Here is a 16049-nt window from a genome sequence, read left to right as displayed (position 1 = left end):
CAGGTCCCTGAATCTGTATGACTGTGACACTACCTGCTGCGCCACCATGCCACCCTATTTCAATAATTTTATTGGAAATATCATATACAGATTATAGACACCAAGCTACTATATAAAGTTGTCTGCTTACTAGCTTTGGATTTATTCCTACTCTACCAAATTTTATTACATTTTTCAGCTAGATAGGTTTTGCCTAACATGAAGCTGGCTTTAAAGCAGCCGTACTTAAACATGAAGGACAATGGTCCTCCGGAACCAGAGCTGAGAACAACTGCTTTAACTGCATCAAAATACAGAAAAAAAATTGTCCTCAACTTCAGAGAAGAAAAGATTCCTAAGAACAGGTTCATTGTCACAAGGAAGATGTATCAGATATTGCAGAATAAGGAAGAATTATTTTATGATGCATGGAGGAGGAAATAAGATTTCCCCCAAGAATCTTTAATAAAATCTGTCTTCAGTGAACATTTTGGAGAATTCATTGTTTATATTCACTGGCACCTTGTAGTTAATTCCAGAGATGAATCAGATTTGTTAGGGCTTAGAAATCCACCATAATGTTTCAGATTGTGACCCTCCAGGACCAGGCTATATTAATATGAACATATATGAAACATTTAGAACTAAGGAACTCATTTTACTGCATTTTTTGCTAATACTGGAGTTTTTGGGCGGCACGGTAGCGCAGCAGGTAGTGTCACAGTCACATAGCTCCAAGTGTTTTGTGGGTTCGAGTCCCAATCCGGGTGACTGTCTGTGAGGAGTTTGGTGGGTTTCCTCTGGGTGCTCCGGTTTCCGGTTTGGATTGACGACTCAAAAGTGTCCGTAGGGGTGCATGTGTGTGTGTGAAGGACTGGCGGCCCCTCCAGAGTGCCTTGTGCCCAATGATTCCAGGTAGTCTCTGGACCCACCGTGACCCTGAACTGGATAATCGGCTACAGATAATGAATAACAGTTTTTGAGTTTCACAGTGTTTCAGATCCATATACCAAGGCCAATTTCCATTCTATTAGTGAATCCTGTTGAAAATCTACTTGCTCTTCTGAAAAATACATACCATGTGATTTGAGACCATTCTATCATAAAGGTCCTTCAGATTCCAGCTCATCACACATGTTGAGGTGGCCATGGCAAAACCTTGATTGCTTGCTCAATATATTATATTTGTATTGGTTTTATGTTGTGCATTAGATCATTGCCCTGACTGAAGATCAAAACACAACCTACTGTACTTTAATTACCAATTAGTTAAAACATCTAATAATCTGTGATGAAATAATCTGTGATGTGGAAATGAAAATATAAATAGGGCAAGTTTGCCTGTGTTTTACCTCAAACATTAGTGACAATTCTAGTGTCACCGTAAATTTTTAAAGTTGATAAACTTCAGTTAGATTTTGAAGATGGCATCAATTCTGGTACACGGATTTGAGACAAGGATTTTTCCTTTTTGATTGTATTTTAAATATAATTAAAGTCTTTGCTGATATTTTGAATGAAAATCAATATTGCAATATATGCAACTAAAATGTGTTTTGACTGTTTTGCTGTTGTTTACAATGGATGCTCATACATAGTGTGTACAATATTCTGAACATTCTGGCTGTCATTATCTTTCAGCTCTGTGGCTAAAATCTATGTATATACTGGCATGTAATATTGATAGACTACTGTTTATAGTGTATTTAGTGTTATAGATCCTGAATGCTGTCTTTTTGTGTTGTTTAACAGGGAGTTTGTGATGACGTTTGGTTGGATTAACCAAGAAATACAGCCTTCTTTGGTTGGATTCTTGGGTTTGAAGGACATAAACATTTAGCTACAGACAGTTGACAAAACGAAGAAAAAATTTAGATGACTGAGTGGTGTAACTGACATAGATGTACAACATGATAGTGAAGAAAGTAGTATCTTTTAATGCTCTCCATATTCATTAAAGTGACAAGTACACATTCAATGAGCATAAGAATGATAAATCTGTGCAATATAAAAGAGCAACTGAGAATGTTAACACAAGACAGTAATTTTCTAGCAAACTAAAATTACACATTAAGAGTGGTGCAGCAGGTAGTGCCCCTGTGGGTTTAAGCCCTGCTCCGTGTGACTGTCTGTGAGGAGTTGAATGAGGTGTATTCTCCCTGTGTCTGCGTGGGTACCAACACATGTTGGTAGGTGGATTGGCGTTTCAAGTGCGTCCATAGGTGTGAGTGTGTGTGTGTGTGTGTGTGTGTGTGTGTGTGTGTGTGTGTGTGTGTGTGTGTTGCCATGTGAAGGTCTGGTGCCCCCTCTTGGGTGTGTTCCCACCTTGCACCTAATGATTCCGGGTAGGGTCCGGACCCACTGCAACCCTGAACTGGATAAGCGGCTGCAGACTATGAATGAATGAATTAGTTAATACTACTACTAGTAATAATAATAATTATAATGATGATGATGATGATAATAAAGCATTTTAGTTATAGATCTGATTTTATTTGAATGTATTAAAGACTTGGTATTGTATGTATGATTTGCCAATCAAATATAATCAATCAAAATGACAAAATTATGATTCACAAAAAGTCTGAGCTACAAAAATGTAGCCATGCAGTTTTTTGTTGTTATGAAAAAAACAAACAAACTAACAAACAAACATCATTAAACAACTAAACCATGTTTAAAATTTTTCAATTTATGTGATCATAGTATAATGAAATTAAAAGCTTTGTTTTTGTCACTTAAAGCTGAAATAAACCCCCATGTTTTGGGTAGCAGCGCATAATAAAATCAAGAAAAAGATAGGTGGTAGGTGATTTAAAAGCACAACAAAGCAGGTCAGAGATTTCCGCTGTCGGGGCCATTTATGTCTGTGGCAAGTGCCAAAAAACCCTGTGGTGGGAGAAGAAATATCTCGATAAATATGTCTCAGTAAATACAGTTTTTATGTGGCTCTCAATGCTGTAAGTCAAGTAATATACTTTTTTTTCAAATCAAAATAAATGTTTACTATTCATATTCATAGTTTGTGTAAGACTAGAAAACAGTATATAAAAACCAGGACTACACTGGCAGATTCTTAGTAAAATACACTACAAGTGTCTGCATGCCTATTTTAAAGATGTACAAAGTTCTCAATCACTTACTGTCACCAATAGATGTTTTCAAAGAAATATATGTAGTTTCTAAAGCTACAACACATGCAGTTTTTTCTAACAGTAATCCAGATCCTAACTTCCTAGTCTACGTAAGTATTAGATCAATTACAATGACTATTTAAATATAATTATCATTTTTACAGCACACCACTGAGAACCATAGTTTACTCACATCTTCAATAGTCAGCACTGAATTCTTGAGGCTGAAATACTTAACAAATGGTAACTGAATGCCGTCCTTTAGTTGGGCTGAAAAAAAAGAGAAAGTGTTGCTCGTATAACAGCAAAATCAGTTATAGTTTAAGCAGCATTTCTACAGGTAAACATTAATCAATAAAACGTATACAGTTGTATATAGAGCTACTTCTTACCATTCACTTTTGGAAGTACAAAACTGGTCATAACTGACTTCAGTGCATGCTGAATTGGCTCAGTCTAAAGAGAAAACAACATCCACCTGTTATTATAATACAGAATATTTTCACATGTTTATTGCAGTAATATTTTATTAATTGAAACAATAGGGAATGGTAACCTGGAATTTTCCGATCTCACTGGCTCCAAGTGTCACGGTCAAACTTCAGCCATTCAAGAAATTAAGGACAGAGGAAAGGTTATTTCAAAGAAACATGTAGGTAATATAAAGTTAATGCATACAATATATAGACAATGTCCTTGTGAGCCTACTTTTTCATGACCAACATTCCCTTCACAAGCTGTTTATCAATGTAGACTTTGAAAATGAAAGAGGTTTCCTAGAAGGGATTAGGAAGACAAGAACAGTAAGTGCACAAAGTGTTAGACAAGTGCAATCCACATTTAACATAGTCGAATGATCTAAGCCTCTCTCTTACTCTCCATATATTTGTTTGTTTGAAAGAAAGAAATATTCCTACATATTTTTCAAAATGTATTACATTCAAGCTCTGTGTTGAATCCTGACCACTGAAGGACATTGTGAATGGTGGCTAACAAAGTATGCAGAGCAACAACTGGACTGCACTGTTTAATTGTATGACTACAAAATGCCCCTGCGTGGTAAAATGGTCAATGAGTGTAGAAACAAGAAGGAGGTTTTAAAGTTATATCTGATTGGTGTAGAATCTATATCAAAGAGAAGTAAAAAAAAAATTTTGCAAAACATGTTGACCCCAACACCTAACTAAAATGTTTAAATAGGTTTTCCCTTTGTCTGTGATCGGAACACAAATATTTACTATGTGCCAGAGGTGTTCTGTAAAGGTCCTGACAATGAAAATCAGCTTATAGCACTCACCATATCCAGTCTGAAGAGAGGAATTGCAACATAGTTGGTCTTTATGGCAAAGGCTTTGACTGAAGTTGAGACATTTGCAAGTATGACTGATTTCTTGACTGAAAACAGTGGCGTGTCTGTGGTGTACAGTTGCAGCTCCATTAGCATGTCTGGATACTTCTTGGGGAGCTAAAGAAATAAAACACACACGAGGTGAAGCCATTGTTTTAATTGCATGGCAAACTTCACTGAAATGTCTTTGGAGTACCGTATAAAACAAACCTCTGGAATCAGATTTTTGAACTGGCTGGTGTTCAGGTGAATAGGACAGGCCTTGGGGATCTGCAGATTAAGATTGCAGAAGGTAAGAGAACATCTACATTTTAATTTTTCATGTAAACAGATGCTGTAATTAACTATTAAAGTGACAGTCCTTAATTTGGGGGGGTTAAGGAATTTATGGTGCTTTTTTTATGGTGCTTTCAAAAAAATAAAAATAAATCTTAAGAACGGTCACTGTAACTGCAATTTGTAGTTGTAGAATTACTTCCTCGTTAGACATGTAGCAGCATGTAAAAGCCACATAAAAGACAAACATAACAATAGCTATCAGGTTATTTTCAGGTCAGAACATCTACTCTAGTAGTGCTTTGTAGTTTAATATGTTAGGATTCCAAGGAATGAAGTCATGTTTCCCATTCTGTTTCAAGAATATATGCTCACCATATCATCTGTGATGTGAATGTTTAACACTCCAGCATGGTGATAGGCAAACGCTGCTGAGTTCACACAAAACTCAGATGCTCCCACTGATACCATGTAATCTTTTTGCCATGGCATCTCAAAATGGCTGGGGTGAAATGGTGGCTCAGTGGGACACTTAAAGCTGTAAAACTCACCCTGTTACAACAAATGAAAAAGAAAAAAAAAGGTTTATGTATAACAAAATATAACTGTGCAACAAAAACATTTCTTCAGAGAGCACTAAATGATTTCTGGGAACTAAAAAAAAGTAATCGTGTAAATAAAATGTAAAAATGAAAAATATAGCTGTAATACTATTATAAATAATCCAAACAGAATATTGTTCTCTGTGAGATCTAGATAGATTCAATCAAGCGAATTTAACTATTGCTTAAGTCATTGCAAGTTTGACAGAATGTTTAAAAAGAACCAAAGCCTTCTGAGAGTGCATTTAAGACATTGCAAACAAAAGATTTGGAAATTAACATTATACCTTTACATTTAATCCAAGTCCACTGTTCTTAACAAGAGGCGAGTCAGTTAAAGAAATGTTCATATATACATTTGGATCCACCATCATGGCAACTGTAAAATAAAACACAAAAATAACTAAAACAGCATTTAAAAAAGACAAGATATAAATGGCACATTGTTATTGCTGGCTTCATTCTAGCAACAAGAGTTTCTGTTTTTGGATTGGCCTCTGATACCAACAAGTAAATTCAAGAGAAACAAAACACTTCTTAGTACTGTTTTAAGGAATGATCACTATATATCACTATATATTCATTCATTAATTATCTGTAACAGCTTATCCAGTTCAGGGTTGCGGTGGGTCCAGAGCCTACCTGGAATCACTGGGAATACACCCTGGAGGGTGTCCTTCACAGGGCAACACAGACACACATTCACACCTACAGACACTTTTGAGTCGCCTACCAACGTGTGTTTTTGGACTGAGGGAGGAAACCCACGCGGACAACACACCAACTCCTCACAGACAGTCACCCAGAGCGGGAATCGAACCCACAACCTCCAGGTCCCTAGAGCTGTGTGACTGCGACACTACCTGCTGCACCTCCGTGCTGCCCTACTATATATTCTCAATTCTTAAACATTTCTTACGAGAAAATATGAACCAACAAAAAGCATTTCTAGGATAAGTTCTTCTCTCACCAAAAGACAACTAAAAGATTTCAGAGATGGAGAAGATAGTAAATGTAAGTAATTAATGAGATCTTACAATTTTCACACCATTTGTATCTCCATTTTTGTTGATTATTATTTTACTATATATTGTGATGAACACAACAGCTGTCCTTCAAATAGTGTGAAAATTTTATAATGAATGGGCCAATAGAAATGCTCCATTTTATTTTATTTATGCATTTTTTTTTTACATTGACTTCCACTAAAATCTAAGGGTTTATACCTTTTACTGTACAGTTACTATTTTGGAGATTTTTCTTTAGACAGCAATGATATGTAAAATACCTCACTGGGGTGAGATTAGTCCTACATAGAACAATTAAACCACTTCAAAGTCATTTCCAATAGGACTTAACAATGTATAGGAGAAGTCCTTCTTTTTTCCTATGTTCTACTTATGTATAATACGTTTTTATGTAATGTGCATGAACCTTTTAATAACAGCATTTTTAAATTAGCTCCAATCTGATTCTTGTATTGTGAAATATATCTGTAGAGCTCATTAACATTTTTCATTTTTAAACTCAGTCACTGTTCTTGATACATAAACTCACACAATTTTATAAAAGTGTATTCAAATCAAGTTTAAATTGACTAAAATTAATCATTATTCACATCACTGTTTACATACTACATAAATTTTATAACAAAAAAGTTGAAATACCAGGCATTGCCGCTAGGTGGCTCTCTAGACCGTTAACTCCTGCTTTAATATCTGTGCATATCTAGAAGGAAAAAAAGTAATAATTTAAAGTTGATTTGGACAGATGGATAGATTATCTTTTGGAACCAAAAGTTGCCTACCTGTCCTTGGACCATTTGCTTGACACCTCTGTTGAACAATTTTACAAATAGTTTGTAGAGAAAACTGAAAAAAAAATAAATAAATAAATCACATGAGAAATGGCATAGGATCAGACTAAAAACTAAATAAAAACATGCATAATACAACAGTCCAAAGCATTATTTCTCTTTTTCATTAGATCAGGAAAACAAGCATCTATGGAAAATCATTGCAGACACATGTCCATTCAACATTCCTTCTGAAATCAAGGGCATGCATAGGAGTTTTTCTATGTCAACCTCTTCTCTATCAGGATATTTTTGCAATAGGATGTGATGGCATTCGGCTACATTTACATTAGTGAGGTCTACTACTGATGTTGGATAATTAGTTATGGATAATAAACACAAGTCCATCTCCTCCCAGAGTTATTGGCTGACGCTGCATTTCAGAGGATGTAGTTACACTGCTCCATAGCTCAGTTGTTAAGGCCTGTGTACCCTTCTAGTCAATGCTTGTTGCTGAGACTGGCCTATGTGAAAATGCGCCAGAGCATCCCATTGCTTTTCATGCTTTTCTGAGGAGAGTAGCTGAACAATGCAAAGTGTCTGAATTCACTACTTATAAGACATGTTTATAATATTTGGACAGTATAGTGTGGATTTAGAATCATTGATGAGAATACCATTTATGGTCTTTCTGTCAGTAAAAGCCAATCTTCAATTATTTAACTCAAACATGGATATTACTTTGAGATATAATGACGAAATATGTTTTGTGATTTGCTATGTGCTTACCTTTTGCCTCCAGAGAAATTCATTTGCACACTTTCCACATCAGAAGAACATATCACGGTGGAAATAGAGAGGCGCTCTCTATCACTACCCAGCTTCAACAATGATTTGAAGCCGACGTTAAACATAACCAGCTCAAACTCACCACTATCTGTACTGTATGCAAAAAAAACAAAACAAAAAACACACAAGTTTAACTGCAGTATCTGTGTATGTGTGTGTGTGTATGTATATATATATATATATATATATATATATATATATATATATATATATATATATATATATATATATATATATATTTTTTTTTTTTTTTTTTTAATATAGTGTTAACCTGAAAGAAAATTGTTTTGAATAAATACACTACAAAGGGTAACATCAGTCAATGCTGAAGTCAACAGTTCACTGTTCATCACTTTATGCCATCGTCTACCATACTTAATATTGTGAAATGATTCAGACAGTTTGGAGAAATACCAGTTCATGTATGTTAAGCCTGGACACTGCTGATTGAGTGTGACCTTCAAGCCCTCAGATGGCACTGCATGAGAAATTATTACACAGAGCCTGCCACTGCATCAACAACTGCAACCTGAAAAATTACTGCCAGGCTGCCAGTGCAAATAAGAATATGTTCATAATGACTTGCCTGGTTAATATAAACGTGTAGAAATATATGCAAGGAGAAAGCAAAATAAATATATAAATTACGGTATATGGGGAAACAGCAATCAGTTTTATCCAGAACTGGATAAGCGTTTACATTATTAGCGGTTATTATTGCATTTTACAAAATGTCCCAACTTTTTGTAAATGGGGCTTGTACATGAACATTTTAGTCTGTCACTGTGAGCTGATATATGGAAAATTACAGATAGAAGCCCCCTGAAGGACAAGTTTTTACTGTTTTCACCTAGGAAACTTATGAATAGAATGAGTTAGTACATTTTTTAATGATTAGGTCTCATGAATGGTATTGAATGGATACTTTACTTTGGTAATGAATGGATAGTAATGAATAATAGCAATGAATAGTGATGAATGAAGGGTAATGAATGGTAATGAATAGTAGCCTACCTATAAATCTTCACAGGAACATAGTGCTATTCTTTGTAATAGAATACAGTGTGAATGTAAATTCCTTGGCTTACGTGAATCCAAAGCGTGAGTTCCATTTTCCAGTGATGACTGCAGAGAGTCCAGTTACTTGCAGTGATACACCTGTTCCCTCCAAAAAGGAAATGATTGGTTCTGGCAAATCACAGCGTTGAATGGACATGCTGAAGATTTACCAAAGCGACAGGTTAGTCAAATTTAAAGGCAGTTTATTTGCTATGTTATAAAGGAGTGTGTATATAAGCAAAGTTTCCTTATTATTGAATTGTATGACTTATTCTTAATACTGAATTTCTCTACTAAGAGTTAGCATTTACCTGTGTAGGGTATATCCAAATAAAAAGGCTTTCCCTTTGATGTCTGGGGGCGTAATATTACTTAGATTATCCTGCACCCAGTCAGTCAACCAGTGAGTTACTGCACACAGGGAAAAAAATTAAGCAACCTAATTACACATATTACATTTTGAATAACACAGGTATTTGTATGTGACACTTGCCTTAATAAATATATTCAACTTGTACAGATATTTATTTGTTGGGAGGTTTGAATATTTATATGGTTTACTAATCATATCTATTTTGGATTCACTATAGTGTCGTTCGACAGTCACATTCATACTGTTCACTTGACTCAATTTGTCAAAAGGAAAGCTTAAAAATGTATTAGACTTCCTTTAAAAGGAACATCTACGATTGTGGGGAGTTACAGTTCTCTCCAATTTGTTTATGTTTAGAAGCTCTGTGTTGATTTAGGGTGGAATGATATATTTAAAAATATAAACGAGTGTTGCAGAACTTGTCTATAAGTTTGTATTCACAGTTTGAATTACCACAAAAATCCATTTATAACTTGCGATGTTTAGCTTTGCAGAACCTTCTGTGTGTGTTTATTTTCTTGCAGTTAGCTTTCTCATGAATTTAGAGAAGGTTTCAAACTAAATAATCTGAAACAGCAAAAAACTACCAACCTATGAATCACAAATAAGATAATATCCTCATCTCTTTTCATGAATTTCAACATTTAGGGGCTCCTTACTGTTTTTCTGCCATGAGCAGAGAGAGAAGAAACCTAGCATGTCTGAGCGAGCCACTTTGTTTTTTTACTTGTTTAATGACACTGGGGCTTTGTGAACACATTAGACCAGTTTCCAGCACACAAACAGGCTAGAGAGCTAACACATGGTGAGGAAACATCTTCTGAATTTTATAAAAAGTCTTTTTTGGTTACAATTGTGAACATTGCCTTTAACATGTTATATCATTTTATCGACAAATTATTACAGTTCCCTTTATTCTTAATGAGGCATCTGTAACATGCCTTGGTCAAAATGCCACAAGGATTACGCACAACAGAAAAATTCTCACCCTGTTCAGAAAGAATGGTTTGCGGTTATGCTGATTTGACTTGGTTCTCTTAATTCTCCTTTCTAGTTTTCATTGTTTTTGCTCTGTGCTCTTATTTCTCATTGTGTCTGTTTAACAAGATTTAACTTGTCCTGCACTCTCATATAAACACGCAAGCGTTGTGATTTGAGATCAGACCAGTGGAAGGTAAAATAATAAAGTCTCTGGACTTTATGTCAAAAGCAGAATAAAATCTGAATAGTTTATTTTAGCCCATGTCCTCAAAATTAGGCAGCTCACAAAAACTATCTGGATTGTCTTTTTTCCACAGTTTATGAGTTGGTGTGCAATCCAGATGCCCAAATTAATAGTAAAATTTTCCGTTGTTCTGTGTAAAATTTATAGTGAAGCATAATTATATTTTAGGCGACTGGCTAATGGCTAGATTAAGTCACAGCCCAGGATCAGAGACAAAATACAGGATTATATTAAACTAATCTTAAAGTTAGCTGGATTACTAGGGAATTATGGTTGGGAAGACAAGTGTTGATGAATATTTATCCTCCTCTTTTTTATAATGCAATTCATACACTATAATTCATAACTTCACTATAGAGTAAAAAAATGTTCCTCTGTCCTCAGAATAGGTCAAATAATAAGAGGAAGTAAAAAATGAAAGGACAACAGGGAACTTTCCAATTGCACTGTCCCACAGTCTCATCAGTCTTGAGTAAAATATCAAGTGACCCTGTATAGTGATTCACAGTGTAAAGGGTTACAGTTTCACTACCTTAACTTTCTGTGCTTACAAAGATGTGCAAAGCATTCGTTTCAAATGGAAGTTACTGAGCTCAACAGGTGCCAGAAAAGCTGACTGAAATCACATTCTTGAAACTGCAACTCTAAAGCCCGAAAAACATGTATAATTAACATGCACTGTAAACTGTTAATATACACTGAACGATCGCTGGATTAGGAACATCTACCATGTATCTACACTCCACTGATCATACAGTAGCACTTTGTAGTTCTACAATTACACATTGTAGTCCACAGGTTTCTCTGCATAATTTGTTAGCCCCTTTCAATCTGTTCTTCAATGGTCAGCACCCAGGACCATCAGAGAGCAGGTAGGATTTTGCTGGTGGGTCATTCTCAGTGCTGTAGTGTCAGTGAAATGGTGGTGGAGTGTTAGTGTGTGTTGAGCTGGTATAAGTGGATCAGACACAGCAGTGCTGCTGGAGTTTTTATAGTCCTCAGTGTCACTGCTGATTCGAGAATAGTCCATTGATCAAAAACATCCACCCAACAGCATCCTGTTGCCACTGCAGAAGGACTAGAGGACAGCCAACACAAACTGTGCAGCAAAAGAAGAGCTACTCACTGTCTCTGACTTTACATCTACAAGGTGGACCAACAAGGTAGGTGTGTCTAATAGAATGGACAGTAAGTGGACAAAGTTTTTAAAATCTCTAGGAGCACTGCTGTAGCTGATCCACTCGTAACTGCGCAACACAGCCTAATATCCTACCGCCATGTCAGTGTCACTATAGTGTGGAGAATGACCTAAATCATACCTGCTCTGCAAATATTACAATACTTAAAATATATAAATTCTATCTAGCTAGCGTATGTAGCCAACTAATTGTGTTGGTTTCTATGTTAAATAATGACTCTGAACATACTGCGGTAAATAATTATTAAGTAAATTTAATACCACATTGCCATGTAGTACAGTCGCACCTTTTTTATTTAATACTTTCCCTGTGTGTTTGTGTGTGTGTGTGTGTGTGTGTGGGTCTTACCTTTCTGCAGCCCCTTCTGTGACAGAATTGCTTGCAGTGAAGAATATTCCGCATGTGTGTGCGTTACAGACACCAGGAGGAGAGCAATGAGCCACATCTTCATTTTCACCTTCACCACACACTTACAGACTCTAAGCTGTAATAGAAATGGTAAAGCAATGTATTTTTAAAATGTTTAATCCTCATATTCTCAATTTATATTCTGATTTTCTCCTATATATTCTTTATATTCATACTGTACAGTACGTAGTGCTGGATTTTAATGTATGGAAGGCGCTCACCAGAGAGCATACTGTCATGTTTAACAGGTAAGAGGTGCCTGATCAACTGAAGTTTTGGCATTTTGTGGATTTAGTAAATAAAAATAAGTACACATGTTCAACTGTGAACACACATCTGCACATTTTTATAGGAAATGTTATAAAAACTGTTCGAAAAAAATGGCACCTATGCAAAATTTACAGTTTATTTTTCCCCAATATAATAAACTTGCATAAATAAGGAATATGTAATTAGATTTGTTTACTGCAGAAGACATGCAAACTTATTTTTACTTAATTAATGAATAAAGAACTGAGATTTCCTATTGTATCTGCAGCCTTATTTAGCTGGAATAAAATGTACACAAGTAGATAATGTAATATAACTATTACTAGAGCATCTCATTTTATTCCTGTTCAAATATACCATTTACATTTACAGTTTGTAAACATCCTGGCAAGTTTGGCCTAACAGGATATATTTATCCCAAGTCAACTGACTTGTTGAAAAAGCCCATTACATTCTGTTAGTGTTTTTTTCTCAAGTATTGTACATTCTGAATGGCACAAATCAGGGGGTTGTCCTAAAGTGTCAATGTCTATGGTGTCAATGGTTTATGTCTACAGCTTATTGCATACTAACCCTATTCTGCAGAAAAGGTTAGTATTACTGCAGTGTAAAATCCTTAAATCCTGTCACACAGAGTGTAAGTTAAAAGCGCAGTTGCACTGCACCTTTGGGGAAGTTACTGTGGAGCATAGTTTCTAGCCTATATGGGTAATAAATGTTATAGCCTGCTGATTGTTAGATCCCTCCCATCTGTTATTTTTAGATCTGTATTCCAGAGAAAATCAGTCAAAATATTACTGACATCACAAGGTAAAATGACTATAATTGCTTTATTTAAGTTTTAACTTAAATACCAAATATAATGAGGTCTTTAGAAAATGGGTCCTTACCAGTTGTAGTCACCACTGCAGTTTAAAACTGTGTGTCTTTTGCAAGTTCAGTTCAGTATTCATTTTAAGTTCTACTTCCTCTACAATTCAAGATCTGAAACTATGGGTATGGCAAGTGTAGTGAAGTGTAGGCGTGACACATATGACAACAGAATGTCATTAAAGAGTGATATACGGTATACTTAAATTTAAAAAAAATCAATGGCTAAAGGATTGTTCTGGGCGTCTAATGCGTGATATAACGTTTCTACACATTTTCATTGTTGTAGTATCAATTATTTAAAGGGGAATTCCATGCAGCTTTCCATTATGTTTCATTTAAGGAATGTATACTAGATCTGATTTTTTTCCAGAAGTCTGATGAGTGTAATACCTGTCAAAGCTACTTCACAGTGGGGTACTGTGTAACATGATGCCAAATGTCTTTTACAATTGCTGTAATAAGATTTTGGCACAATTATTATTTTTTTTTTTGTAAAGGCTTTTTAAAAGTTAGCAGTGCCACTTTAAAATTTGTGGGTATTTATAAAATCTCTATATTTCTGCATAAATATAATTTAAAACACACACACACATATTTATATATATAATAAAACCCAGTTAAACATTAATTCATTCATTATCTGTAACTGCTTATCCAGTTCAGGGTCGTGGTGGGACCAGAGCCTACAAGGAATCACTGGGCATAAAGCAAGAACACACCCTGGAGGCGGTGCCAATCCTTCACAGGTCGACACACACTCACACTTTCACTCACATCTATGGACACTTTTGAGTTGTCAATCCACCTACCAACATGTGTTTTTGGACTGTGGGAGGAAACCAGAGCACCCGGAAGAAACTCACGTGGACACGGGGAGAACACACCAAACTCCTCACAGAGGAGTCACCTGTGAGAACTTGAACCCACAACCCCAGGACCCTGGAGCTGTGTGCCTGCGACACTATCTGCTGCGCCACCGTACCAAATCGTTAACAAATCGTCACTGTTTAAAACATTTTCAAGGAATTGTAGATTTTTAGTTTAATGCATCATTTGAACACATCAGCTGTCTTTCATAATGTGTGAACATTTCATGATAAATGGAGCAATAGAAATGCTCCAAAATGACCTGAAATAAAATCTTGTTATACTGACTGCAAGTAAAAGAATTTGTTTCTGATATAAAGTTACTATTTAGAAAATACATGTTTTTCTTTGGACAAAACTCCTTACTGTCAGCCTTAAACACGCTGATTAATAGGCACTACTCTCAACTGATTAATTTAATTTGCTGTCGTACATTTATTTTAAAAACATTTTTGTGAATGACCACATGGTTGAAGTATGTTCACGTTATGAATGTAATTAATAATTTCTCAGAAATAGCACATCGACTATAATTCAGTACGCTAAAGGAGCTTGAATATATATATATATATATATATATGAGAGTCTCAGCTATTTCAGTGGTTTATTACGACGGAGTTTTAGGGCCACGGCTTTGGGAAAAAAAATTTAAAAATTCCGAGATTAAAGTCAGAATTCTGAGAATATTCTCGGAATAATTCGCTGCGTTTAATGGAGCAGACACAGTGTAATTGTGGAATGCAGTGTGTTGTTTAAGTCATACTATGGTATAGATTTCAGGAATAAACACTCAGTTCTGTTCCACACCAGGACCACAGTGTGATTAGTGTTTAAACCCTGAATCGGTGCACGAACCCATGGCATGTAGATTCACATGATACAATGATCACGAAAATGATAGATCCAGAGCGTAGAACTCTAGCGTGGCCGCGAGGCTCCATCGTGTTACAGCTCTGTCTGTCTACAAATTATAATAAATAATAACCCAAACAGTGTTTCTCCACACAGCAAATTCACCTATGTTAAATCAACACTGTCAGTGTAATAATTTAACACTTTTAATGTTAACACTAATACTGTTGATTTAACACTGGAGAATTTGCTGTGTACATATTCTGATTATATTCTCGAAATTATACAGACCTTTTTACTCAATTATTCCGAGATTTTTTCTCTGAATTATTCTCGGAACCTTTTTTTATTTTTGTTTTTCAACGCCGTGGCCCTAAAACTCCGTCATAATGGATTTGGAAACTGTATAATAATTAAAGAAAAGGGGATATGAACATAATTACCTTTGGTTCTGGAGAAGACTTTGGGTGGTACTTTGGATGGCAGAGAAAACAATAATAGGACATGCCTTAAATCAAGCCTCTACTCTAACTCTGAAACGAAAGTGAAAGTTCACGAGTCAGTTTCTTCAAAAGACTAAAGCACCATTTCTTCACAGACTAATACAGCGTTGCTGTGCGATTTATGTATGATGCGTGCTGTGCTTGTAATAAAGTTTTACTATTTTTTGACGAAGCCTGCAGGTGTCTTCAACTCCGGACCGAGCATCCTAACTCCGGGCTTAAATTAGGACAACTTCGTACTGAAATCCATTTATCAACACTTATTTCTAGACTGTGGGAGAAAACAGGAACACCGGAGGACACCCACCCAAAAATTAAAAAACAAAATTCCTTTATCGTTAGAGATGTTACTAAACATATTGCTTTGCTGTAAATAACCAGTTTTCTTTTCTAAGATTATGTTAATAAAAGTTTGCACACATTTTTCCCCTATATTG

At 35.5% G+C, this 16049-nt stretch overlaps 1 protein-coding gene across 2 annotated transcripts; it reads right to left on the bottom strand.

The window, feature by feature from the left end:
* Nucleotides 1–1901: 1901 nt before the first annotated feature.
* On the bottom strand, nt 1902–15692 carry LOC136665909 (bactericidal permeability-increasing protein-like). Of its 2 annotated transcripts, none has more exons than XM_066643770.1 (16): nt 15553–15692; nt 12188–12323; nt 9354–9453; nt 9072–9200; nt 7924–8076; nt 7147–7210; nt 7007–7067; nt 5627–5718; nt 5113–5289; nt 4672–4731; nt 4411–4578; nt 3822–3889; nt 3670–3712; nt 3506–3569; nt 3307–3383; nt 1902–2868 (listed from the first exon to the last, which is right to left on the bottom strand). In XM_066643770.1, the coding sequence occupies exons 1-16, from the start codon at nt 15613–15615 to the stop codon at nt 2815–2817; spliced, it is 1509 nt and encodes a 502-aa protein (XP_066499867.1). In that variant the 5' UTR covers nt 15616–15692; the 3' UTR covers nt 1902–2814. The 2 variants fall into 2 exon arrangements, with proteins under 2 accessions (XP_066499867.1, XP_066499868.1); XM_066643771.1 differs by lacking the exon at nt 15553–15692 and adding an exon at nt 13408–13480.
* Nucleotides 15693–16049: the final 357 nt, after the last annotated feature.

The sequence above is a fragment of the Hoplias malabaricus genome, chromosome 14, assembly GCF_029633855.1.
Source record: "Hoplias malabaricus isolate fHopMal1 chromosome 14, fHopMal1.hap1, whole genome shotgun sequence".
Classification (NCBI taxonomy): Eukaryota; Metazoa; Chordata; class Actinopteri; order Characiformes; family Erythrinidae; genus Hoplias; species Hoplias malabaricus.
Note: the sequence above shows the minus strand (reverse complement) of the source record. Positions and strands in the feature narration are given on the sequence as shown.

Bases quoted from the DNA above. Each gene is read 5' to 3' on its own strand.
- LOC136665909 (XM_066643770.1), bottom strand. From the start codon at position 15,615: ATGTCCTATTATTGTTTTCTCTGCCATCCAAAGTACCACCCAAAGTCT. The intron at 9,454-12,187 runs GTAAGACCCACA...CCCTGTGTGCAG, and splicing joins ACAGAAGGGGCTGCAGAAAG to TAACTCACTGGTTGACTGAC. The intron at 3,713-3,821 runs GTAGGCTCACAA...GAATGGCTGAAG, and splicing joins GGAATGTTGGTCATGAAAAA to TTTGACCGTGACACTTGGAG.